Genomic DNA, 21,660 nt, shown 5'->3' with positions numbered 1-21,660 from the left:
TCAAATTGAATCTAGAAAAATATGAATGAACATTCTCTCAATTAGAAACAAATGTTACAGATTTGGATTATTTCAAAGGAGAAAATGGCCAAACCAACTTCAAAATGTATATTGCCTTGAAGGATTGTCTTTACACTATATAGGTAAATCAAATGTAACACTATAAATAACATTTTGACCATTTTACTGACACCCCATGGAAAGGAATAAGTTATTGTGGGACTCATGGATGGTTTCCAAAGAGAGTCACCATGAGAGACGTCATCAAAGTCTTTCCTGGAAAAAAAGTAGAGAAAAAACGGTATTATTCTGTTTCATACTCACACCAGCCTGGTGCTTGGAGCTTCATTGGCGCTTCTTCAAAGCCCGAACCCACAGTTCTGGAGGGTCACAAACATCTGTTTCACTCTTTGACAGTAAACGTATGAAAGGCAAGAATATGACATTTAAACACTGTCTAATCATTCATGTAATGTGTAAAGAGTAATGGAACTTCAACTATGACTATTTTCAAATTTCTGGAAAGCACAGAAACCACATACAGTGCATAGCTGCTGGATAGAAATGGAAGCTTGGTTCTTCAAACTCCCAAGCTCAACTCTTCCGCACTCTACTGTACACGGAGTGTTTCACAAACTAGACAAAATATGCACATTCCCTCTGAGTCAAGTTTGACTGTTGATCTTTTATTTATTTGAAACAGAGGCATCCTACCCCTACCTTTTTATTTAGTCTGGCTGGAACAACAAAAGGAAGAAAATTAAAGGACACATCTAGCAGAGTGAGCAGGTACCCACTGGCTCTTCACAGCCGGTGTTGCTGGAATAAGATCAGGCTAGCCTGTACCCAGTCAGCGGGAGCAGAGCGTGCTGGATGGTCAGGCTCCAGGCTGTGCCACAGAGCTGCGTCTGATTCTATCCACACAGGGCTGTGGGCTCTGCTTTCATGCTCACCAGCCTCTGAAACACTTTTCATGTTTTTAAAAAAGGTAGATGTCGTTGTCAGAATCACTCATGCTACCCGGCTGAATTTCAGAGTTGGCTTGGTAATTATTATTTCAAAAGTTTCAGAGTTTTCTGTGGAGGATTGGAGGTAAATAAGAGGTGTCACACAATCTTAGCCGGAGCTTTTATGTGGCTGAGACCGGCATAGACACAGAGTTTTCTATCAAAGGCACATATAAGGGAATATTCCATTACATTTTGTTCTTCTCTTGAGCATAGAGAGGGAGATGGGATGGGATCTCAGCTGAGATGTCTAGAGACTTTGCAGTGATGCGATCTCCCACTGCTAGATCTCTGTGTCTCTGAGGGAGGCAATGAAGTCCATTAGAATAATGTGAGTTAAAAAGGCAACCTCTTCTCATTATTTCTCCCCTTTGGCTCCTCGTTCTTTGCTGTCCCTGTTCTCTCTCTCTCACTCCTCCACACAACATGCTTAGAGCAGGTTTTAATTAATATTTTACTGCCCTTTGTTCTCATCAGGGCCTGCTTGGGATCATGATTAAGACCACATTCCCAAACTACTTGGTGGGGTGTCTCCTCTCACCCCCTCAGAGGAGGAACACCTTAATCTACTCGCTTAATTAAAATATAAAATGTCTGTCTGAGCTAGATTGATTATATTGAACACTGGAGGCCATTGCCTCTATTATTGGACCCTGTAAAGATTCCACCCCAGGGTCATTCCATCACTTGTCGTCAGATATGAGCGCCCCCCACCCCCCAAAAAGTTTCAATGTCAATCAAAGGTATGAGGTATGTCATCATTGAAATTATAAAGTTGGCTGAAATCCTGAAACCCCAAAATACAATTTTTACTTTAATTCGTCAGATCTTAAAAGAAACTGAAATCGTTTTTTGACATCCCTGCTCATCTCATCCCACAACTGATTATAATTTGATTAATTCTACTTTTAATTGTTTGTTAGAGACCAGAGTCAAAAGAAACTCACAATTATATTTGACATTTTAGACATTTTAGCAGACATTCTTATCCAGAGCGACTTACAGCAGTGAGTGCACATAATTTCATACTTTTTTTTTGTGCTTTTACATTTTGAGGTCACAGGAAAAGTAATTTGTGATAAAGTTTGGCAGTTAACTATGCTAATATGGACTTGGCTTTAAGCCAGTTTAACAATGGCATATTTCATACCGGTATACCTCCTTTTTGACAATACTAATTAACGACAATGGCACATTAAAACCATTCCACCTTCAAGGCCCAAGGTGCATTATCCGTAGCTTTTTTCTAGTTCCTTTGCTCAAGCGATACGCGTTGTTATACTATGCCTAAAGCAGCATATTGGATTTGTGTGAGTCTAATTTCCATGCTTTTAATTACTGTTAACAATGTGTTTCTCTTCCTTACCCCTGTCAATGGAATGGCCATACAAATGAAATGGCATACATTATTGCAGTGTCCTCATCCACATTGTGTCTCAGAGTAGAAAATTGGTTATAAGTACTGAGAATAGAGACATTTTACTCCTACTCTTATGGGTAAAAATAAAAGCTATGCATGAAGCCTCTTTAGTCATAAGAGTCCCACCTAGTCAACAGATAATTAGGAGACCTCATGCATTAGCTGACCTAACCAGTTAAGAGTTACCAGCAGGTGTCTTGATAATACAAAAATGCAGCGAGTCAGTGGTTCCTGCGCCACATGCAGTTGGAGTTGTTAAAATATTATTTTGATACAGTACCAGTCAAAGGTTTGGACACCCCTACTCATTCAAGGGTTTTTCTTTATTTTGACTATTTTCAATATTGTAGAATAATAGTGAAGACATCAAAACTATGAAGTAACACAAATGGAATCATGTACAGTAGTAACCAAAAAAAGTGTTTAACAAATCAAAATATATTTCATATTAGAGTTTCTTCAAATAGTCCCCCTTTGCCTTGATGACAGTTTTGCACACTTTTGGCATTCTCTATACCAGCTTCACCTGGAATGTTTTTTTTTAAGTTTTGAAGGAGTTCCCACATATGCTGAGCACTTGTTGGCTGATTTTCCTTCACTCTGCAATCAGACTCATTCCAAACCATCTCAATTTTGTTGAGGTCAGGGGATTGTGGAGGCCAGGTAATCTGATGCAGCACTCCATCAATGTCCTTCTTGGTAAAATAGCCCTTACACAGCCTGGAGGTGTGTTTGGTCATTGTCCTGTTGAAAAACAAATTATAGCCCCACAAGCCCAGACCAGATGGGATGGCGTATCGCTGCAGAATGTTGTGGTAGCCATGCTGGCTAAGTGTGCCGTGAATTCTAAATAACTCACAGACAGTGTCACTAGAAAATCACACCCACACCATAACACCTTCTCCTCCATGCTTTACGGTGGGAACCACACATGTAGAGATCATCCGTTCACCCACTCCACGCCTCACAAAGACATGGCGGTTGGAATCAAAAATCTCAACTTTTGACTCCAGACCAAAGGACAAATTGCTCGTGTTTCTTGGCCCAAGCAAGTTTCATCTTCTTATTTGTGTCCTTTAGTAGTGATTTCTTTGCAGCAATTTGACCATGAAGGCATGATTCACACAGTCTCCTCTGAACAGTTGATTTTGAGATGTGTCTGTTACTTGAACTCTGTGAAGCATTTATTTGGGCTACCCCTGCAACATGCTTTGTGGATATGGGCCCAGGTTTAATTTTCACACAATGCCTTACCCAAAGGGGAAGATTTTAGCTAAATATGCACATCCATTTTACAGTTACATCCATTTCCTGCTAGCTCTAAGTCCCTAGAAGATCAAGTATATTTGTCACTGGCACTGCTATGGTTTTTAAATGTTGACAGGACTATTGCAGTTAACAGTTATCAAAACCTTTTCTAATGTGTTACTTCAAGGGATAAATTATTATTTTAGAGGTGGTTGTAAGAATATATTAAGTAATGGGATGCTGGGAGTGTTATTGCTTCAAGACAGACATTTGTGTTTGGAATGTGGAAATAACAAAATGGTCCTTTCAATAGAATCAGTCATTTTTCCTTCATATATGAATAATAGGAGGGGTTTGTAACTGCATCCCACACCTTTCCTGTTTCAACCCAATTATGGAAAGTTGTGTTTTGAGTATTTTAAGATAATGCTGTTTATTCTTGGTTTCTAAATTAGATGTGGCTGTTAACCTTCAGGTCAGAAGAATCGACTAAATAGTCGCTCAGCCATTGCTCAGCTATTTGTGTGTTTTTTGTGTGGGTGCTTTCTTTTTATAAAGTTGTTCCCACAAGTTATTTCACTATTGAATGGATTGTCTTTCATTATTTGTCTGGTCTAAAAATCCTTGTAACAGGTATCCTCATGCAGTACATGTGGTTATTCATGATTCAGGCTTTCTAGGAGAAACCAAGATTTTTAGATTAAGGATCACCTTTCAAACTCAAATCTTCACCAGCGTCTCTTACCATGAATGCAGAAAAGTCAGCATGAAGCAATAAGGCTTTCATATACTTTTCAGGTTCCTCGCTGATCCTTTTATAGGACAAATGAAAGATGTAGCAACTACAGTTTATTCATATTCAATTCAAAGTCATTTGGCCTTTAATATCCACTTTTTTTCAAACTTTCGAATGGACACTTTGGAGTGGAGATTACCACCATTGTAATGAATGAATTTAGTGAGCAGAGACAGGGATGAGTATACCAGGAAGAGCAGTATTAAACATGAACACATTAGCATAGCATTAGCATTAGCATTTGGAACTGGAGAATCACAGAATAAAAGGATATTTAAACATAATGAAAAATGACATGTTCGATGTCTCTGATTCTTCCATGCATGCTCATATATTTCCTACGGATTTTCTCTTAACGATCTGCTAGGATAAAAATTAATGAAGGCTATGGGCTGAAACGTGTTGGTTTTAACAATAATATTCTTTATTATCTCCACTTTTCTCCAAGAGTTGCTGACCTTCCTCTTCACTTCAGAAGATACTGCTTTGCAATGTGCTCATGATTGACACTGGCTCTTCTCTGCCTTATTCTCTCTGTAGGCCCTCATAAGCTCTTGGTAGCTGTGGCTGCATCCCAAATAGAACCGTGTTCCATGTAGTGCAGTACTTTTGCCCCGGGTCCATAGAGAGCTGTTCAAATGTAGTGCACTGTATAACGGATAGGGCGAAATTTGGGACGCAGGTACAGTCTCTTCTTTGCCTTATTCCCTGTCTCCCTCGTAAGGCCTAGTTGGATGGGTGAGTAATTGTGGGGCTCTAAATAGGCTGTTGTCTCATCCTTAATCCAGGCAGAAGAACTTTGCCCGAGGCATCGAGCAGCAGCTCCCAGATGGCATGGTGGTGGCATCAGTGCCAACCGACGTGCAGTGCCACGAAGAGCTGTCAGACCCAGTCCCTGATCCAGACTATCTCACAGGTAGGGATACGTTTACAGAATCTATGTATGATAAGAGTATGTACATTTAGTAGTATATGTTTTAATCAATAACCATATGTTGTTTTTTGATGTTGAGCATATTGAAACTATGCAAACAGATATGGAAGGTACAGTACATGTACTGAAGTACAGCATGACTTGCTGCACGAGGGTCAATTGTTTTCAATAAAAATTGTTTTCCACCAAAAAAGAATAATGCTTTTGAACCACTGCTATTTGGAATGTTGAGATGTTCTCTTCACAACCGTATTGTCATATAACCTTGATTGTATTTTAATAAAACTTGCACGACATCCACATCAGCCTTCAACAACCTTTTCAAAACGTGTGTGCTTGCATCAAGCACACTACACAATCCACATTCACACAGTACGCCATGTTACCAAGCAGATAATCATGTAAATAATGAACTGGAAGGAAATGGGGGAAGGTATTAAACAAAATAATTTTTCATGAGGAAAAAGGGGTGATTATGGATTGTGCTACTGCTTTCAGATCAGAATTCTGTCTAGTGCTTCTCCACACTACATGATGCCAGCTGTGCCGTTTGGACAGAATACAGAGGTTCTATCTAAAACGCCCTCATTAACAGAGGAAAAGATCCCTCCCTGCTCCAACCAAATGACTCAGGCTTCAATGTAATGCATCTTTCATCCTTCCATTCACAGCTCCCATTTGCTGCTGATGTTGCGCTGTGCAACATTTTACTGACCAATTAAATATTTTACTGCCCAATTCAACATTACTGCACAGGGAGCTTAACAGAATATTTAACATTTGGGTTACTCAACTTGAGAGAAATCCCATTCCATCCAATTTCCTGGAAATGGAAAGACACTGATCTTCGTTTTATCTGTAAATGTAAAAATGAAAAAGGATGTACGCCCAACCAATGGTTAGATATGTTCTGTGAAAACTGTGAAGCTGTGACTATACAGTATGCTGCAGTGCTGTCATTCAGTAGTCAGTACAATATAATGGTTGTCTTAAAGCACCATCAAATTTGCAGTGGGACAATTAACTATTTAGCATATTATAAACAAACTGTCACAGTGGAAATTATGAAATGAGCATATACACTACATGACTAAAAGTATGTGGATATCTTAATTCAAAATCATGGGCATTAATATGGAATTGATCCCTCCTTTGCTCCTATAACAGTCTCCACTCTACTGGGAAAGCTTTCCACTAGTTGGAACATTGCTGCCTGGACTTGGTTCCATTCAGCTACAAGAGCATTACGGAGATCGGCCACTGATCTTGGGCGATAAGACCTGGCTCGCATTCGGCATTCCAATTCACCCCAAAGGTTTTGGGGTTGAGGTCAGGGCTCTGTGCAGGCCAGTCAAATTCTTCTACATTGATCTCGACAAACTATTTCTGTGTAGACCTTGCTTTGTCTACGGAGGCATTGTCATACTGAAACAGGAATGGGCCTTCCCCAAAATGTTGCCACAAAGTTGGAAGCACAGAATTGTCTAGAATGTCATTGTATGCTGTAGCGTTAAGATTTACGTTCAGTGGAACTAAGGGTCCTAGTCCGAACCATGAAAAACAGCCCCAGATCATTATTCCTCCTCCACCAAACTTCACAGTTGGGACTATGCGTTCCCGCAGGTAGCGTTCTCCTGGCATGCGCCAAACCCAGATTTGTCCGTCGGACTGCCAGATGGTGAAGGGTGATTCATCACGCCAGAGAACGCATTTCCACTGCTCCAGAGCCCAATGGCGGCGAGCTTTACACCACTCCAGCTGACACTTTGAATTGTGCATGGTGATCTTAGGCTTGTGTGCGGCTGCTCGGCCATGGAAACCCATTTCATGAAGCTCCCGACGAACCATTTGTGTACTGACGTTTCTTCCAGAGGCAGTTTTCCAGAGGCAGTTTGGAACTCATTAGTCAGTGTTGCAACCGAGGACATACGAGTTGTACACGCTTCAGCACTCAGCTGTCCTGTTCTGTGAGCTTGTGTGGCCTACCACTTTGCAGTTGAGACATTGTACCTAGACATTTCCACTTCACAATAACAGCACTTACAGTTTACCGGGGCACCTCAAGCAGGGCAGAAATTTCACAAACTAACTTGTTAGAAAGGTAGCATTCTATGACGGTGCCACATTGAAAGTCACTGAATTCTTCAGTAAGGCCATTCTACTGCCAATGTTTGTCTTTGGAGGTTGCATGGCGGTGTGCTCAATTTTATACACCTGCCAGCAACGAGGCTGAATTTGCCGAATCCACTCATTTTAAGGGGTGTGTTCACACACACTTTTGTATATATACTGTAACCATCCAGCACTATTATAGTACCTTCGGTACTATACAATTATTACGGTAACTATGGTACCTATGTTTGGATGCAACTGGCCCGATGCGTCCAGTGGTGTGAAAAACAAAATCCATAGTAATTGCGTTCTTTTGTGGGAGATGCCATCTCCTTTTATTTTTTGGGAATCCACAGTAATGTTAAGGATTCAGAATGTTTTATATGACCTCTCAAAGAAGATGGCTTAGACACTACAGTGCACCTCACTCTAAACCACATTTCCAAGGTTATTTCCAAAGTAATGGACAATCAATAAGGACAGATTGGCATCTGTTAAGATTTGAAGTTTATTGGAAACTTCAGAGGATATTAGAAAAGTATAATCTTAATGGATCTTCTGCTGTCATCACATCCCAGGGCCTTGTCCCTCTGTGAAGCACAACTTTTTTTCCCCCAACGGTTGCTGTGGGCTGGAGGGGAGCCACAGCACAGTATCCCATTACCACTGCACCATGCCCCAGTATGGCTGTGATCCAAGTGGCACGCTATTCCCCAATTAATGCACTACTTTTGACCAGGGCCCATAAGGCTCTGCTCAAAAGTAGTGCACTATGTAGGGAATAGGGTGTCATTTAGGATGCAGACTATAATGCTGTAATAGTCCTGCAGCTACAGTTCTATTAGAGTTTATCTTACACAGTAGGATACATTTTTATGCATACATGGGGATGGGATTACTTGGGGCCCTTTCAGGTACAGTGATTCCTGGGTTTTGCTCTCTGTTCTAAAATGTGGCATAGTCAAATGCAGAATAGTCAAGAGAAAATGACAGTTTTGACCTCACTAGTCTCAAAGTATCAACAAGAAACATCCCAGTGAGAAAAACTGGTTAAAATGATGTATTGTTGACCAGTTTTGCACACTGGGAATAGATACTGTAAATGTCAATGTCTGAGTGATTCGTTGCAGATGTCATTTAGATTTCACAATGGAGGGAATTGCCTATCCGATGCTGGCTGAAATCCTACACAGTAGTATTGATCTTTCAAGTTACCTGAAATGTCGATCCTTAGAAGGGCTATTCTCCTTTATCAGCCTTTAACTGAACATACACCGTCCTGAATGTGTAAATCGGTATATGCATCCTTTCACTTTGATCGTATTATAGCAGAAACACTGGATCTACTGCACCTGGCATTTAATTGCTAACTTAGCTAATAGTCCATGAGACAGGAGTGAGGCAATGAGGATGTGCCTGGCGGTGCTCTTGAGCGGTTGCCACCCTCCCTTGCTGATTTAGGCAGGTTGGTGCCATGGTCAGTGTATTTGTCACCATGTCAGCACTCCTTGCACTACCTCTCCAACCCTCCTAGGGCAATGCATTCATCTTCCTATTCATCTCTGGGTTGGAAGTCATTCATCATTGGCCAGTGGGTTCCATCAATTATTCCAATGGAGAAAAGAGGGAGGTGAGGCTTTGAAAAGCAAATACATCTTGATTTAATTGGAAAGCAGAAGGCAGGTATGCTTTCACTGCCACTAAGCAGATGTCCCATAAGATGAAGAAAAGGAGAAAGGGAGCAGTCCTTCTGGCTTTTAAAGCAAAAAGAAGGACCGGCAGTCATGGTATGTATTGTGGGGGCTGGGAGGGCAGCTGGGTTTTCACTGATTGTCTTCGGGGAACTCTCTCACAAAGGCATTGGCTGTCATGTTCTCACAGCTCAGATTGACTCAAATGTGTGTGAGCGTCTGAATGAGTATAGTAAAAGTGTCAATTCAGAGAGGTAGAATGGGAAAGACCACAGGTGAAGTAGTACACAGTGTCAATCATTTGTGCTCGAGCACTAGATTAGATGCCTGTGATCATCAAAGGAGTGGGTACTGTTGCCAGTTAGGAGAAATGACTGACACGCTGGGTTTGTATCTCCTTTGTGTTATTACATGCATACAAGGCAGACAATCTCCTGAAGACAAGTCTTGAAGCAAAAGTGACAGGTTCAGATTTGTAATAACCCAATAAATCCAATCAACAATCTCTCAGCATCGATGTTGACATTTCCGGTTACATTGCAGGCAGGTCGTGACAATCTAATTTAGGTCTCTACTCAATCGGCATTGCGGAAGTTCAGCTTTACAGCGTGTTTTAAAATGAAAGACAATGTTCCCGTTTTTAGCGCAGACTGTCTTCACGGTAAATGCTGCATATGTTGTCTCAATGGGAAATGACCTTTACATTTACATACGCTTCTACTTTACAGATTGAGACCTCCTGGCCAAGAAAAGAGGTCTATATACACTGTTCTAAACTCTCCCAAAAGCAGCTTTAATGCATGCAGATTCAACCAGCATCTGAAAAATAGCTTTCATATACCAATAACAATCTGAGTTTTCACACAGGGCCAGAAAATGTGTCTTCCTCCACTAAGTTAATAATATCAGAGGCGGGTTTGCTGCTGGCTTACCTATTTTCTTTGTTTTGGTGTATGTTTGTGCATGTGTGTGTGACTGGGTGTGTGCGTTCATGTCTGGAAGTCAATTTCTGTCTTGCACTGGAAATAAACGTGAAATCGTACAAGTTTTATCAATCTCAGACAGATAAGATCATCTTGATGCAATAACAGGGTTGATTACAGATAATAGATGCAACATTACACAAGAGCAGCAAACTTTGTCCGTTTGGGTCACATTCTGTATTTCTGATAATCCAGTTACTAGAATCCATTACAGTTCTGAGTAACTTCTTTTAATTATTCTCTCATTACTTTACTCCTCCTATATCTTAGAGAGATAAAGTGCACATAAAGTGTAGTTATCAATCCCAGGTCCACCAAATAAAGCGCACATGATTCATTAATACAATGGTATGATTATTAATCTGGAATGGCATTCAACCAAATGAATTACTCAGCCTCCACGAGTCTAAAACCAAAGGACTTAATTTGATTGAAAATGTATTAATCAAAATGAAGCAATAAAAATATCAATTGTAGCTGTTAAGTTCATATATTTGTTGTAACATGCTCATGACTGAATAGAAGTTATATTATTTCTATATTGTCTGTGCTAGTTATCCCTCAGGGGTGTACCGTCCTCACTGAGTGTCCAGAAAATGTTTCCTTTAAATGTGTTAGCATTGAGACGCCACATAATCTATATTTTTATTCGCTCTTGAAGTAATGGGTAGCAGGAAAGAAGGTCATGCCTTCTGGGGTTTCTGTTAGTGTTCAATGCATGTTTTGTCTCACCTCCCCATACAACCGCTACTGTAACTGTTTATAGAATATGATTCTGTGTCTGTCTATAGCTATAGAGTAAGGCAGTCTACTGGATAATGCTATATTTGAAACCCTTGCATTTCAGCCTTTAAAAGGTTATTTCAGGGCATCCCCCCCCGTCTGTTATTTGGGCTTTGGCCTGATTGTTTTATTATCTGGTAATTCCTCGGCTGGGCCATGGTTTGACCTGCAGTGTTACTTATTATACTTCTGTTGCAGTTCCCTACTGGAAGGGTCAGGAACCATGAGTAGCTACTGTCAACTCCGCTCACTTACCATTCAGTACATGTGCATTGTCTCAGGTTTTTGTGTCCAATGTTTTGTTGAGTATTTTCCGTGGTTCTGGGCCTTTGCACCAGTCCTTTTTCTTTTATTGGCCAATATCTTATCTCTATAGTTTAGAATCTTCAAGAATTCACAAAGACATAACGGTTAATGTGAGCACTACAGTCAGGTTTGATAGATTTATTTGCAATTTCCTTGCCTCTTGTCTTCCTAGCTGTTTTCAGATGCTGAAAAAAAACAGTTGAATTGAGGTGTGATTTGGAGTACATGACTTCGGAGAAGTAAAGAACAAATAAACTTTAAGCTCAACAATCTCCGGTGTTCAATATTAAACTTTTACTGGAAGCTTCAATTGAAATAGGATCTATAATCCTGGTGTGGCTAATCATAGATATGTTAGCCTGACAAATGAAGAGCGTGACAGTAAGTGTTGATTGAGTTGATAGACTGAGCCATTTGTATGAAACCTGAAAGCCAGTTAGAAACACGTACAATGTAAATGTATTTTAGCGAGTGTCGAATAGGTAAGACAAAGTGATATGTTTAAAAAAAAGCAAGTGTTTATCAGCAACAAAGGTGATGTTAAAATAAACTCTAAACCTTCTACTAACTTCCACTATAGTCTGTTTTCAATGTACCGACCTAATTGTGTCACCCTTAGGAGAGCCTTGTTTAACATTCTAAAATCATCTTCCTCTCTCTCCTCGTATGCTATCAATTGGTTGCACGGTTAATTGTTTACTTGCCAAGGCAATTTGAATTTACAGACTGGCATATAAAGTTACCTCGTTTTACTACACAAGCTGAGCGTGTTCCGTAGCTACAAAGATAATTGCTATGTTAATACGCAATCAAACTCAGGCTTGCTCATGCATTCACATGCAAAAAAAAAAACCTGAATTCCCGGAATTAGCCAATTTGCATCTCTCATGTTCAGTAAATGTACAGGGCCTTCAGAAAGTATTCACACCCTTTGACTTTTTCCACATTTTGTTGTGTTACAGCCTGCATTTAAAATGTATTTAATTGACATTTTGTGTCACTGGCCTAAACACAATACCTGATCATTTTTTACAAATTAATTAACAATAAAAAGATGAAATGTCTTGAGTCAGTAAGTATTCAACCCCTTTGTGATGGCAACCCTAAATAAGTAAAACATGTCTTAACAAGTCACATAATAAGTTGCATGAACTCATTGAGTGCAATAATAGTTTTTTTTCCTTAAGAGTCTATTGACACATCCGTGTAACATAATAAAAAAATCCCCATAAAAATATGTCCGTTTAAGCTAGAGATATCAGGTTTCAATCCACGGCATCTACCTATGTCGGCCTTCCGTATTTGCGGTGGATGGTAGCCGAGCTACAGCGGTGTTTGTCAGACCATGAGACATTCTGAAAATCGGTCCAAACGAACACGATGGTGTTCTTAATTTTGCTCGACGACCCCCACAATTGTCACAGGACTCGTCTGAAGGTAACCCGTACAAATGAATTGAGGTAGTTTTGTGTCTACAAAAATAAGAGGTTATGTTTTTTTAAATATATATTTTAGATGTAGACAGACACTTCAAAACCTTATTCCTTATTATTTATATTTTGACTGTCTTTTTTGGGCTGTAGTATTACAGGCCAAATTCAATATTTTATCCAATCATTTTATACCTCAAGGCGTCCTAAAATAGCTAAAGGATCCATGGTATGACCATCTTAAAACAATTGCATTTTTTTGCTTACTAGAACACATTACTGAATACAACTTTCCATATTTTCAAACATAGTGGCGGCTGAAACATGTTATGGGTATGTTTTTATTTTTATATTATATTTTTTCTTTTAATTTACTAGGCAGGTCAGTAAAGAACAAATTCTTATTTTCAATGACAGCCTAGGAACTGCCTTGTTCAGGGGCAGAACGACAGATTTTTACCTTGTCAGCTCTGGGATTCGATCTTGCAACCTTTCGGTTACTAGTCCAACGCTCTAACCACTAGGCTACCTCACGTATTCGTTAAGAACTGGGGAGTTTCTTAGGATAAAAAATAAATGGAATGGAGCAAAGCACAGGCAAAATCCTTGAAGAAAACCTGGTTCAGTCTGCTTTCCACCAGACACTGGAGGATGAATTCACCTTTCAGCAGGTCAATGACCTAAAACATATGGCCAAATCTACACTGAAGTTGCTTACCAAGAAGACAGTGAATGTTCCTGAGTGGCCAAGTTACAGTTTTGATTTAAATCTGCTTGAAAATGGTTATCTAGCAATGATCAACAACCAATTTGACAGAGCTTGAAGAATTTTATGAAGAATAATGGGAAAATATTGTACAATCTAGGTGTGCAAAATGCTTAGAGACTTACCCAGAAAAACTCACAGCTGTAATCGCTGCCAAATACCATGTATTGACTCAGGTGTGAATACTTATGTAAATTAGGTATTGTGTGTAGATGTGTGAGAAAAACATTTATTTAATCTATTTTGCATTCAGGCTGTAACACAACAAAATGTGGATTAAGTGAAGGGGTATGAATACTTTCTGAAGACACTGTATACTTTATGGAGTATCGAGTATAAAACTTTGCATAAGAATGATGTGATGTTCTCCAGAATGGAAGTAAAATCATTGGTACTATTAATAGGTCATATTTCAGTTGTAATGTACTAGCAGTAGGTGTCTACTGTAGTTACACATATACATTTCCTTGACAACAGTGTGTTGAGAAGTGACTACCATTAATGTGTTGACTGTTTTTATCGAATAATTACCTACTATGTTTAATTGATACTTGATTAAATTAATCATGTAACAATTAACACATTAGGAATTTGGGGCACCATGGGAAACAATATTTAACGAGTTACTATCTCCCTACTTAAACTCTAGAAATATATTACATCAATAACAGTCAATGATTAGTTATTACCTCACCAGTCACAATCTGAACGTCGCACAATTCTTGGATATCTGCACGAACCATAACCTAAGTGATTAATCAGCAATACACAAATGGGCTTAATTATGTATTTACAAACTAAATCCTCATACAGAATACATAAACACACAGCATAAGGTTATTGATTACATACATAATACAATGAAAACAGGTCCCTAGTGGACGAAGAAAAGCATAACCATTCGTTTACACAATGGAAAGGGAGGGGTATGTAAGGAGAGGTAGAGACAAAGAGAGTTACCTTGTCGTACATACATTTGGAAGCTACACTCACGGTAATAGGAATACCTTGGACATGAACGACCGCTCATTCGGGAAAAGAACTGCACTGTATATATTTACGCATGGATGTCTTTTTCGTCTCTCTGTTGAACTCGATGGTTCTATGGGAAGTGGTTTGATGTAAGTCTCTGGTTGTCCCTCAGAGGTCACAACATCTTTTAGTTGTAGGCTTCTTTTGTTCTGGAGTGTTCGTTAGAATAGATACTTCAGATGAACCACACGGTGGTCAGAGGGATCTCTTCTTCCCTCTCGTCTTTGGTCAAATGTCCTAGACTACTTTACATGCACAGCTGCAGACGGTGCATTTTTTGGTCTGGTTTACAAAGTTTCTAACCATTTCAACGTGTGCACCACGGCCTCACGTTCTCTGGTCTCAATGGTTGATTATTCAGGGTACAGCTAGGACCACTTTACACGCCGGCAGCAACCCGGCATGTTTTAGTCTAATGTAAATTTTGTTAGTAAGTCCTTTCAAGCACTCTGGTCTTAGAGGGCGTTGGGTCAAGTTGACACAAACTATGAGCTCACTTGGGCGTGGCTACTGACTGGGCACAAGTTTGCATGAAACACAATTCTCATTTAGAAGGCTAAAATCACATTTCTATCTTTTGAAAAATTGTTTCATGTTCAATCATGTAATTCTTTACAACATTTGGATGTAAATCTGATATATAAAGTGTGAAAGCTCTTAAAGTTACAGCATTTCGGTTAAAAACGTCTTTCTGATCATTTTTATGACAAAATAGACATGAATTTTCCATATTCCATCTCTCATCATTCCCAACATTCGGATGTTGAAATATATTGTTCCAGTGTCCATTGTTTGGTGTTGAAGTTTTTGGCGGCAAAGTCTCTCTGTGTAACAAAGGATTTTCGGCCTTCCAATCCTGCAGAGCCACAGGGAGAGTTTCTGCTAGGTATTTAAGTCATAAAACAGGGTCTGTCTATCCTCAAAGATGTGTGTAGCTGATGGGTCCTTTTGATCCTCACCAAGGAGAGAGAGTCATGACAATTATTTTATTTACTGTGCACTCTGCCTGTGAGTAGTAGACAATTTCTGGCATACTTGAAAAAACCAAGCTCCATTCATCTTACATTTTGGATGCAGCCCACAATTGTAATCACATTTGGGGTTTAATTTATTATTTGACACTGATTAATTGCTTGAGCCATTCCCTGCGGTTAATTAACCGACAGCATTAGATGTGATAATTAATACAGTGTGGACCCCAGCATGGGAGTGGGGATCTTAAGGGTGGCCCCTTAAAAAGACTGTCATCATGGTGCGCACCTGTTCCTCTGGGATCTACAGGCCTCCTCTGAGGAGACATCTACAGAGATCTATGTATGCCTGGACAGTACACAGGTAAATAACTTCTCAGAAGTCTATATTGACTGACATTACAGTCTAGTTGAGCTGCTTGTTCATTTCTAGCATCAGGATTATAGTACATTTTACATTTTGGGGGGGAATGTGTTTGGTGGGTTTGGTGGGAACTGAACTGGTGGTTTGTGGTTTGACCGTTGATGCAAGCAGAATGGCAGTGATTCAAACTGCGACACAGAGTCTCCCCAAGTCCCTCTCAATTAAAGCCGCAGCATATGGCCTAGTGATCGCTAAAGAACAGAGGTATCGCTGAGATATTTTATAAGACCTTGACAGTTCCTAGTCCTACAGTACCTTTGACAATGCTAAAATGGAAAGGGTGTCACCTTGGAATAAAAAAAACTCTCTGGTTCCATTCCGAATGACACCCGATTTATTATTTAATGCACTCCTTTTGACCAGGGCTAGTAGTTGTGCACTATATAGGGAATAGGGTGCCATTTTGGATGCAAAATCTGCCTCGTTAATTAGTCTGAGGCTGATTTATGAATGGCCTCAATCTGTTGGATTCTTTAGATGTGAGACGTTCCTACTGTTGCAGTCTTAATGTTTCATCCTTTTAGTGGGGCTTCAAGGCCTCCTGCCTGGTTTGTTAATTTGGTCCGTCTTCAATCAAAACTTTACAGAAGAGCAGAGAGGTAGTGTTCAGAATATGTTCAGTAGCACCATTCTAACAAATAAACTTCTGTGTTGTTAACTTAATGCTAAACTAAACTTTCCGAATATCTGACCTTCACTGGAGTAACACATGCATTAACATGATTGTCTTTTTTCAATATGATTTGAATTGATTACTGTCCATTATGCAAATTATCTTTCTTGTTTCAAGTAGCAGACAAATATGCAGATATGCATCTCCACATACATTTAAAAGAGTGAATATTAGAAATCTTATAAATGTTTTCAATATAACCTACAGTAGGTGTACAATGGATGCTGTAGTGTAGTGTATACTTTGTAATGAACATGGTTATGGAACAGAGGGCACCACCTATAAAATACTGATCAACTGACCACATAAGACTAACATTATGAAAACTGTTGAGAGGTAGTGGAAATGATTCATTGGAGAAGACCTGGTCAAGGAGAGGTGAGTGGTAAGGCCTAGTGATTTAGTCCAACAACGTATATGATACCATAATCTTTGCCATTGTAATGTGGATGCTGGGAGTCGAAAGCCAAGTGTAAGTGGTGAGTTTAATAATAAACGGAACAATGCAAGAAACACAAGTAGCGTACAGACACGAAACACATAGTCAATACTGCCTGGGGGATAGAACTAAGGGAGTGACAGATATAGGGGAGGTAATCAGTGAAGTGATGGAGTCCAGGTGTGCGTAATGATGATTCCCAGGACCGGTGGTTAGTAAACCGGCGACGTCGTACGCCGGAGGGGAGGAGCGGGAGTAGACGTGACAGCCGTTGGATTATCAAGGCATTACGTACAGCCATTCCCATACATCTTTTCAAAAGCTAACATTTTGCTCCTCCTGTAGGCTTGAGATTTTTTATCAGTTTCCTCAGGAAGAAGAGTGGGCTCCGCTGCTATATTACAGTTAGGATGCGTCCCAAATGGCAACCTATTCCCTATACCTATATAGTACCCTGGGGTCTCTGGTCAAAAGTGGTGCACTCCACTATATAGAAAATATGGTGCCATTTGGGACCCACTTAGATTAGTAGAGGAGTGTCAGGTAATTCTCAGTGTTCCACTTCTTTCCTCAGTCATTCCTTCTTCGACTTATCCAAGAGTGAAATGGAACATGGGGTCCCATAGTTAATGGGGTTCTATGAGCCATAAGATTACTTCCATCTGTGGTTGTCGCTATGAATCTTCCTGAGAGAAGATTCTAGATTTTTAAGATTTGGCAGTGGTGGCACAGAGATATACAAGGCCCTCAGGATATTAGATCATAGATCCATGGTGGTCAAACATAGGGTTTGATATTCAGATCTCCTCTGCCTCCTAGTCCTTGATTTGTGTCTATCTTTTTCTCTCTTCAATCTATGTTCATTTTAGTGTATGTTAATGACTCCACCCGAGGCTCGCCACATCGTGGCAAAATGACTAGCGACGACTAGAGACTGAACTTGTGTTTGTGATGTGAAGTTCAGTCATATTACTCATTCTGTCAGACAATGAGAGCAGAGCACCCAAGGGGTAAAGGGAGACAAGGCCTTTGAAAATAAGGAATATGGGCTGTATATGTTTTGGCTTGTTATTCATTTTATAAGGGGACATGAACAGTGCAGCGCTGTGCCTACTACCAGGAATTGTATTGTTTGGGGAGCGTTTTCCCATAAGAAGGGATAAATGAATGTTGTTCAAGGTGAGGACAATGTGTGAACATCACATTTAGAGCCTTATTCATCAAGTTCATACAATATGTCAAGCCCCTGCCAAACAAGGAACTGTTACCGGAGCAAATTTCACTTGGCTCACCAGCTAAATTACAAATATGTTGCATTACTCCTTATTTACACTGAAAGAGAATGATCCTCTACACAGTATTTGTGTTCTTTCCAGGGGAACACAAACTCCATTACCCATTCAATACCAATAGGACAACACGGCTCTCATTTCACTATTACTAAAAACAAAAAAGTCTCTATTTCAGTGTCTCTCAGAAGCATAATATATTGTGACATGAGTCCATACGGTCCTCATACAGTCTTGAATTGGAAAGTTCTGGCAATAATCCCACATTACCAATACCATATTACAGCTCTCATTGAATAGTACTTTCAGTAGAACAAAACGACTCTGTCAGTGTCTGTCCTCCGGTGGGTGTCTGAACTAGTAGCTGCCTACTAGGGTGATATATTGTGACACGGTCCCAGAATGTCCTCATACAGTTGTGAATCGGAAGGTCCATCATTCCGATTCACATGCTCTCTTTTACGTTTCACATATGTTTCGACTGACAATGTAGCATCTCTTAAAGCTCCCAGGATATACTGTGTCTTCAGACATCTTCCAGATGTGTAGAACATGAAGGGAAAGTTAAATTGATGTATGGGTGTGATTCCTTGCACAGCTCAGAATTGCTGACAGTTGCCATAGGAGATGAGATGATTTAGCACCATGCCAACGCTACATATGGTGATGTGTGAGGGATGTTAACTCTGTACCGTAACCAGAGGTAGAATAGAAATGCTTAATTTCATCTAAAGAAAGGATTTGGATGATGAATGTCGCCACGTCAAAATGTATTTTCATTTACATATAGCTACATTTGTTATGCTTTGCCTGCCATTGATGATTTGTTGTTAACCCCAACAAGCTGACCAAGTCAGCTTGTTGGGGGCAGCAGCGTAGCCTAGTGGTTAGAGCGTTGGACTAGTAACCGGAAGGTTGCGAGTTCAAACCCCCGAGCTGACAAGGTACAAATCTGTCGTTCTGCTCCTGAACAGGCAGTTAACCCACTGTTCCCAGGCCGTCATTGAAAATAAGAATATGTTCTTAACTGACTTGCCTGGTTAGGTAAAAATAAATAAATCATTACCCTAAGAAGCAAGGCATCTGTACGTACATTTTTGAGGGACTAACCAGTGAAGGTTTTCGTCGAACTCCTTCGTAATGACATTGTAGGCGGGCAGAATGTGATACATTTTCTTTATGCTGCACTCTGGTGGTATTGTAATTATGTCAAAGTGCTTGAGACCATTACATGCTTTTGTGTGAATCAGTGTTTTTCCAACCCATCAGAGTGTATTAATGATCTGTCACCGACAGCCAACTGTTTGTCTGTAGCTTAAGACAGATTCAATTTTTGTGAATGTGCTGTGCAAGTTATTCTCTGTACTTAACATGTGTTTCTTTCTTTGTTAATCTACTACTTTGCATCAAAGCCCTGCTAACTGGAATGGAAAATTATAGGTGATGTGATATGTTGTGCCTCTTACAGGAATGGTGAACTACAGTGAGGTCTCTGGGTACCCACTCATCCAGCATTGGAGGCTGAGGTCTGTCCTGTACCATGTCAAACTGAACCAGTGGGTTCTCTCTCAAGGTAACTATAACACATAATTGAAAGCAAATCAAATCAAAATTGTATTGGTCACATACACATGGTTAGCAGATTTTAATGTGAGTGTAGCGAAATGCTTGTGCTTTTAGTTCCGACCATGCAGTAATATCTAACAAGTTATCTAACAATTTCACAACAAATACCTTATACACACAAGTGTAAAGGATTGAATAAGAATATGTACATATAAATATATGAATGAGCGATGGCCGAACGGCATAGGCAAGATGCATTAGATGGTATAGAGTACAGTATATACATATGAGATGAGTAATGTAGGGTATGTAAACATTATATAAAGTGGCATTGTTTAAGTGACAAGTGATACATTTATTAGATCCCATTTTTAATTATTAAAGTGGCTAGAGATTTGAGTCAGTATGTTGGCAGCAGCCACTCAATGTTAGTGATGGCTGTTTAACAGTCTGATGGCCTTGAGATAGAAACTGTTTTTCAGTCTCTCTGTCCCAGCTTTGATGCACCTGTACTGACCTCGCCTTCTGGATAATAGCGGGGTGAACAGGCAGTGGCTCGGGTGGTTGTTGTCCTTGATGATCTTTTTGGCCTTCTTGTGACCACGGGTGGTGTAGGTATCTTGGAGGGCAGGTGGTTTGCCCCCGGTGATGCGTTGTGCAGACCTCACTACGCTCTGGAGAGCGGAGCAGTTGCCGTACCAGGCAGTGAAGTGAAGTTTGTCGGGGTTTTTGGTGACAGGCCACATTTCTTCAGCCTGCTGAAGAGACGCTGTTGCGCCTTCTTCACCACGCTGTCTGTGTGGGTGGACTACCTCAGTTTGTCCGTGATGTGTACGCCGAGGAACTTTAAACAGGCAGTGAAGTGAAGTTTGTCGGGGTTTTTGGTGACAGGCCACATTTCTTCAGCCTGCTGAAGAGACGCTGTTGCGCCTTCTTCACCACGCTGTCTGTGTGGGTGGACTACCTCAGTTTGTCCGTGATGTGTACGCCGAGGAACTTTAAACTTTCCACCTTCTCCACTACTGTCCCGTCGATGTGGATAGGGGGGTGCTCCCTCTGCTGTTTCCTGAAGTCCACAATCATCTCCTTTGTTTTGTTGACATTGAGTGTGAGGTTGTTTTCCTGATACCACACTCCGAGGGCCCTCACCTCCTCCCTGTAGGCCGTCTCGTCGTTGTTGGTAATCATGCCTACCACTGTAGTGTCGTCTGCAAACTTGATGATTGAGTTGGAGGGGTGCATGGCCACGCAGTCATGGGTGAACAGGGAGTACAAGGAGAGGGCTGAGAACGCACCCTTGTGGGGCCTCAGTGTTGAGGATCAGCGGGGTGGAGATGTTGTTACCTACCCTCACCACCTGGGGGCGGCCTGTCAGGAAGTCTAGTACCCAGTTGCACAGGGCGGGTTCGAGACCCAGGGTCTCGAGCTTGATGACGAGTTTGGAGGGTACTATGGTGTTAAATGCTGAGCTGTAGTCATTGAAATGGTTCAATTAATTAATGAATGGTTATAATCAGGGTTCTAGTCAAGGATTATATTAATGCAGGGTTCTATTCATCTTGTATGCAGTGAGTTACATGCGCACTTGAACAGTGGACGTCAAGAAAAAATTGGCACATGCCTAAGAGGCAAAAAGGGACATTTTGGTAATGGAAACTAGGCCTGAAGCCTAAAGATGGCATTCCACATTTGCATCACAGAGCCGTGGTTTAGAACAACCTCCCTGTATGGTCTGATAAACTGTCATCATCCACATAACTTTGTATCTCAGCAAATATATTTTGACAGGC

At 40.5% G+C, this 21,660-nt stretch overlaps 1 protein-coding gene across 10 annotated transcripts in view; it reads left to right on the top strand.

Annotated features, from left to right (window-relative positions):
* Nucleotides 1–21,660, top strand: part of LOC118402117 (astrotactin-1-like) — a 243,218-nt gene that overhangs the window by 116,667 nt on the left and 104,891 nt on the right. For all 10 annotated transcript variants that reach the window (XM_035800041.2, XM_035800040.2, XM_035800037.2 and 7 more), the window contains 2 exons: nt 5,260–5,387; nt 19,773–19,877. In XM_035800041.2, coding sequence (XP_035655934.1) covers nt 5,260–5,387; nt 19,773–19,877 — 233 coding nt within the window. The remainder of the gene's footprint in view (nt 1–5,259; nt 5,388–19,772; nt 19,878–21,660) is intronic.

This window comes from Oncorhynchus keta, chromosome 23 (genome assembly GCF_023373465.1).
Source record: "Oncorhynchus keta strain PuntledgeMale-10-30-2019 chromosome 23, Oket_V2, whole genome shotgun sequence".
Taxonomy (NCBI): domain Eukaryota; kingdom Metazoa; phylum Chordata; class Actinopteri; order Salmoniformes; family Salmonidae; genus Oncorhynchus; species Oncorhynchus keta.
Note: the sequence above shows the minus strand (reverse complement) of the source record. Positions and strands in the feature narration are given on the sequence as shown.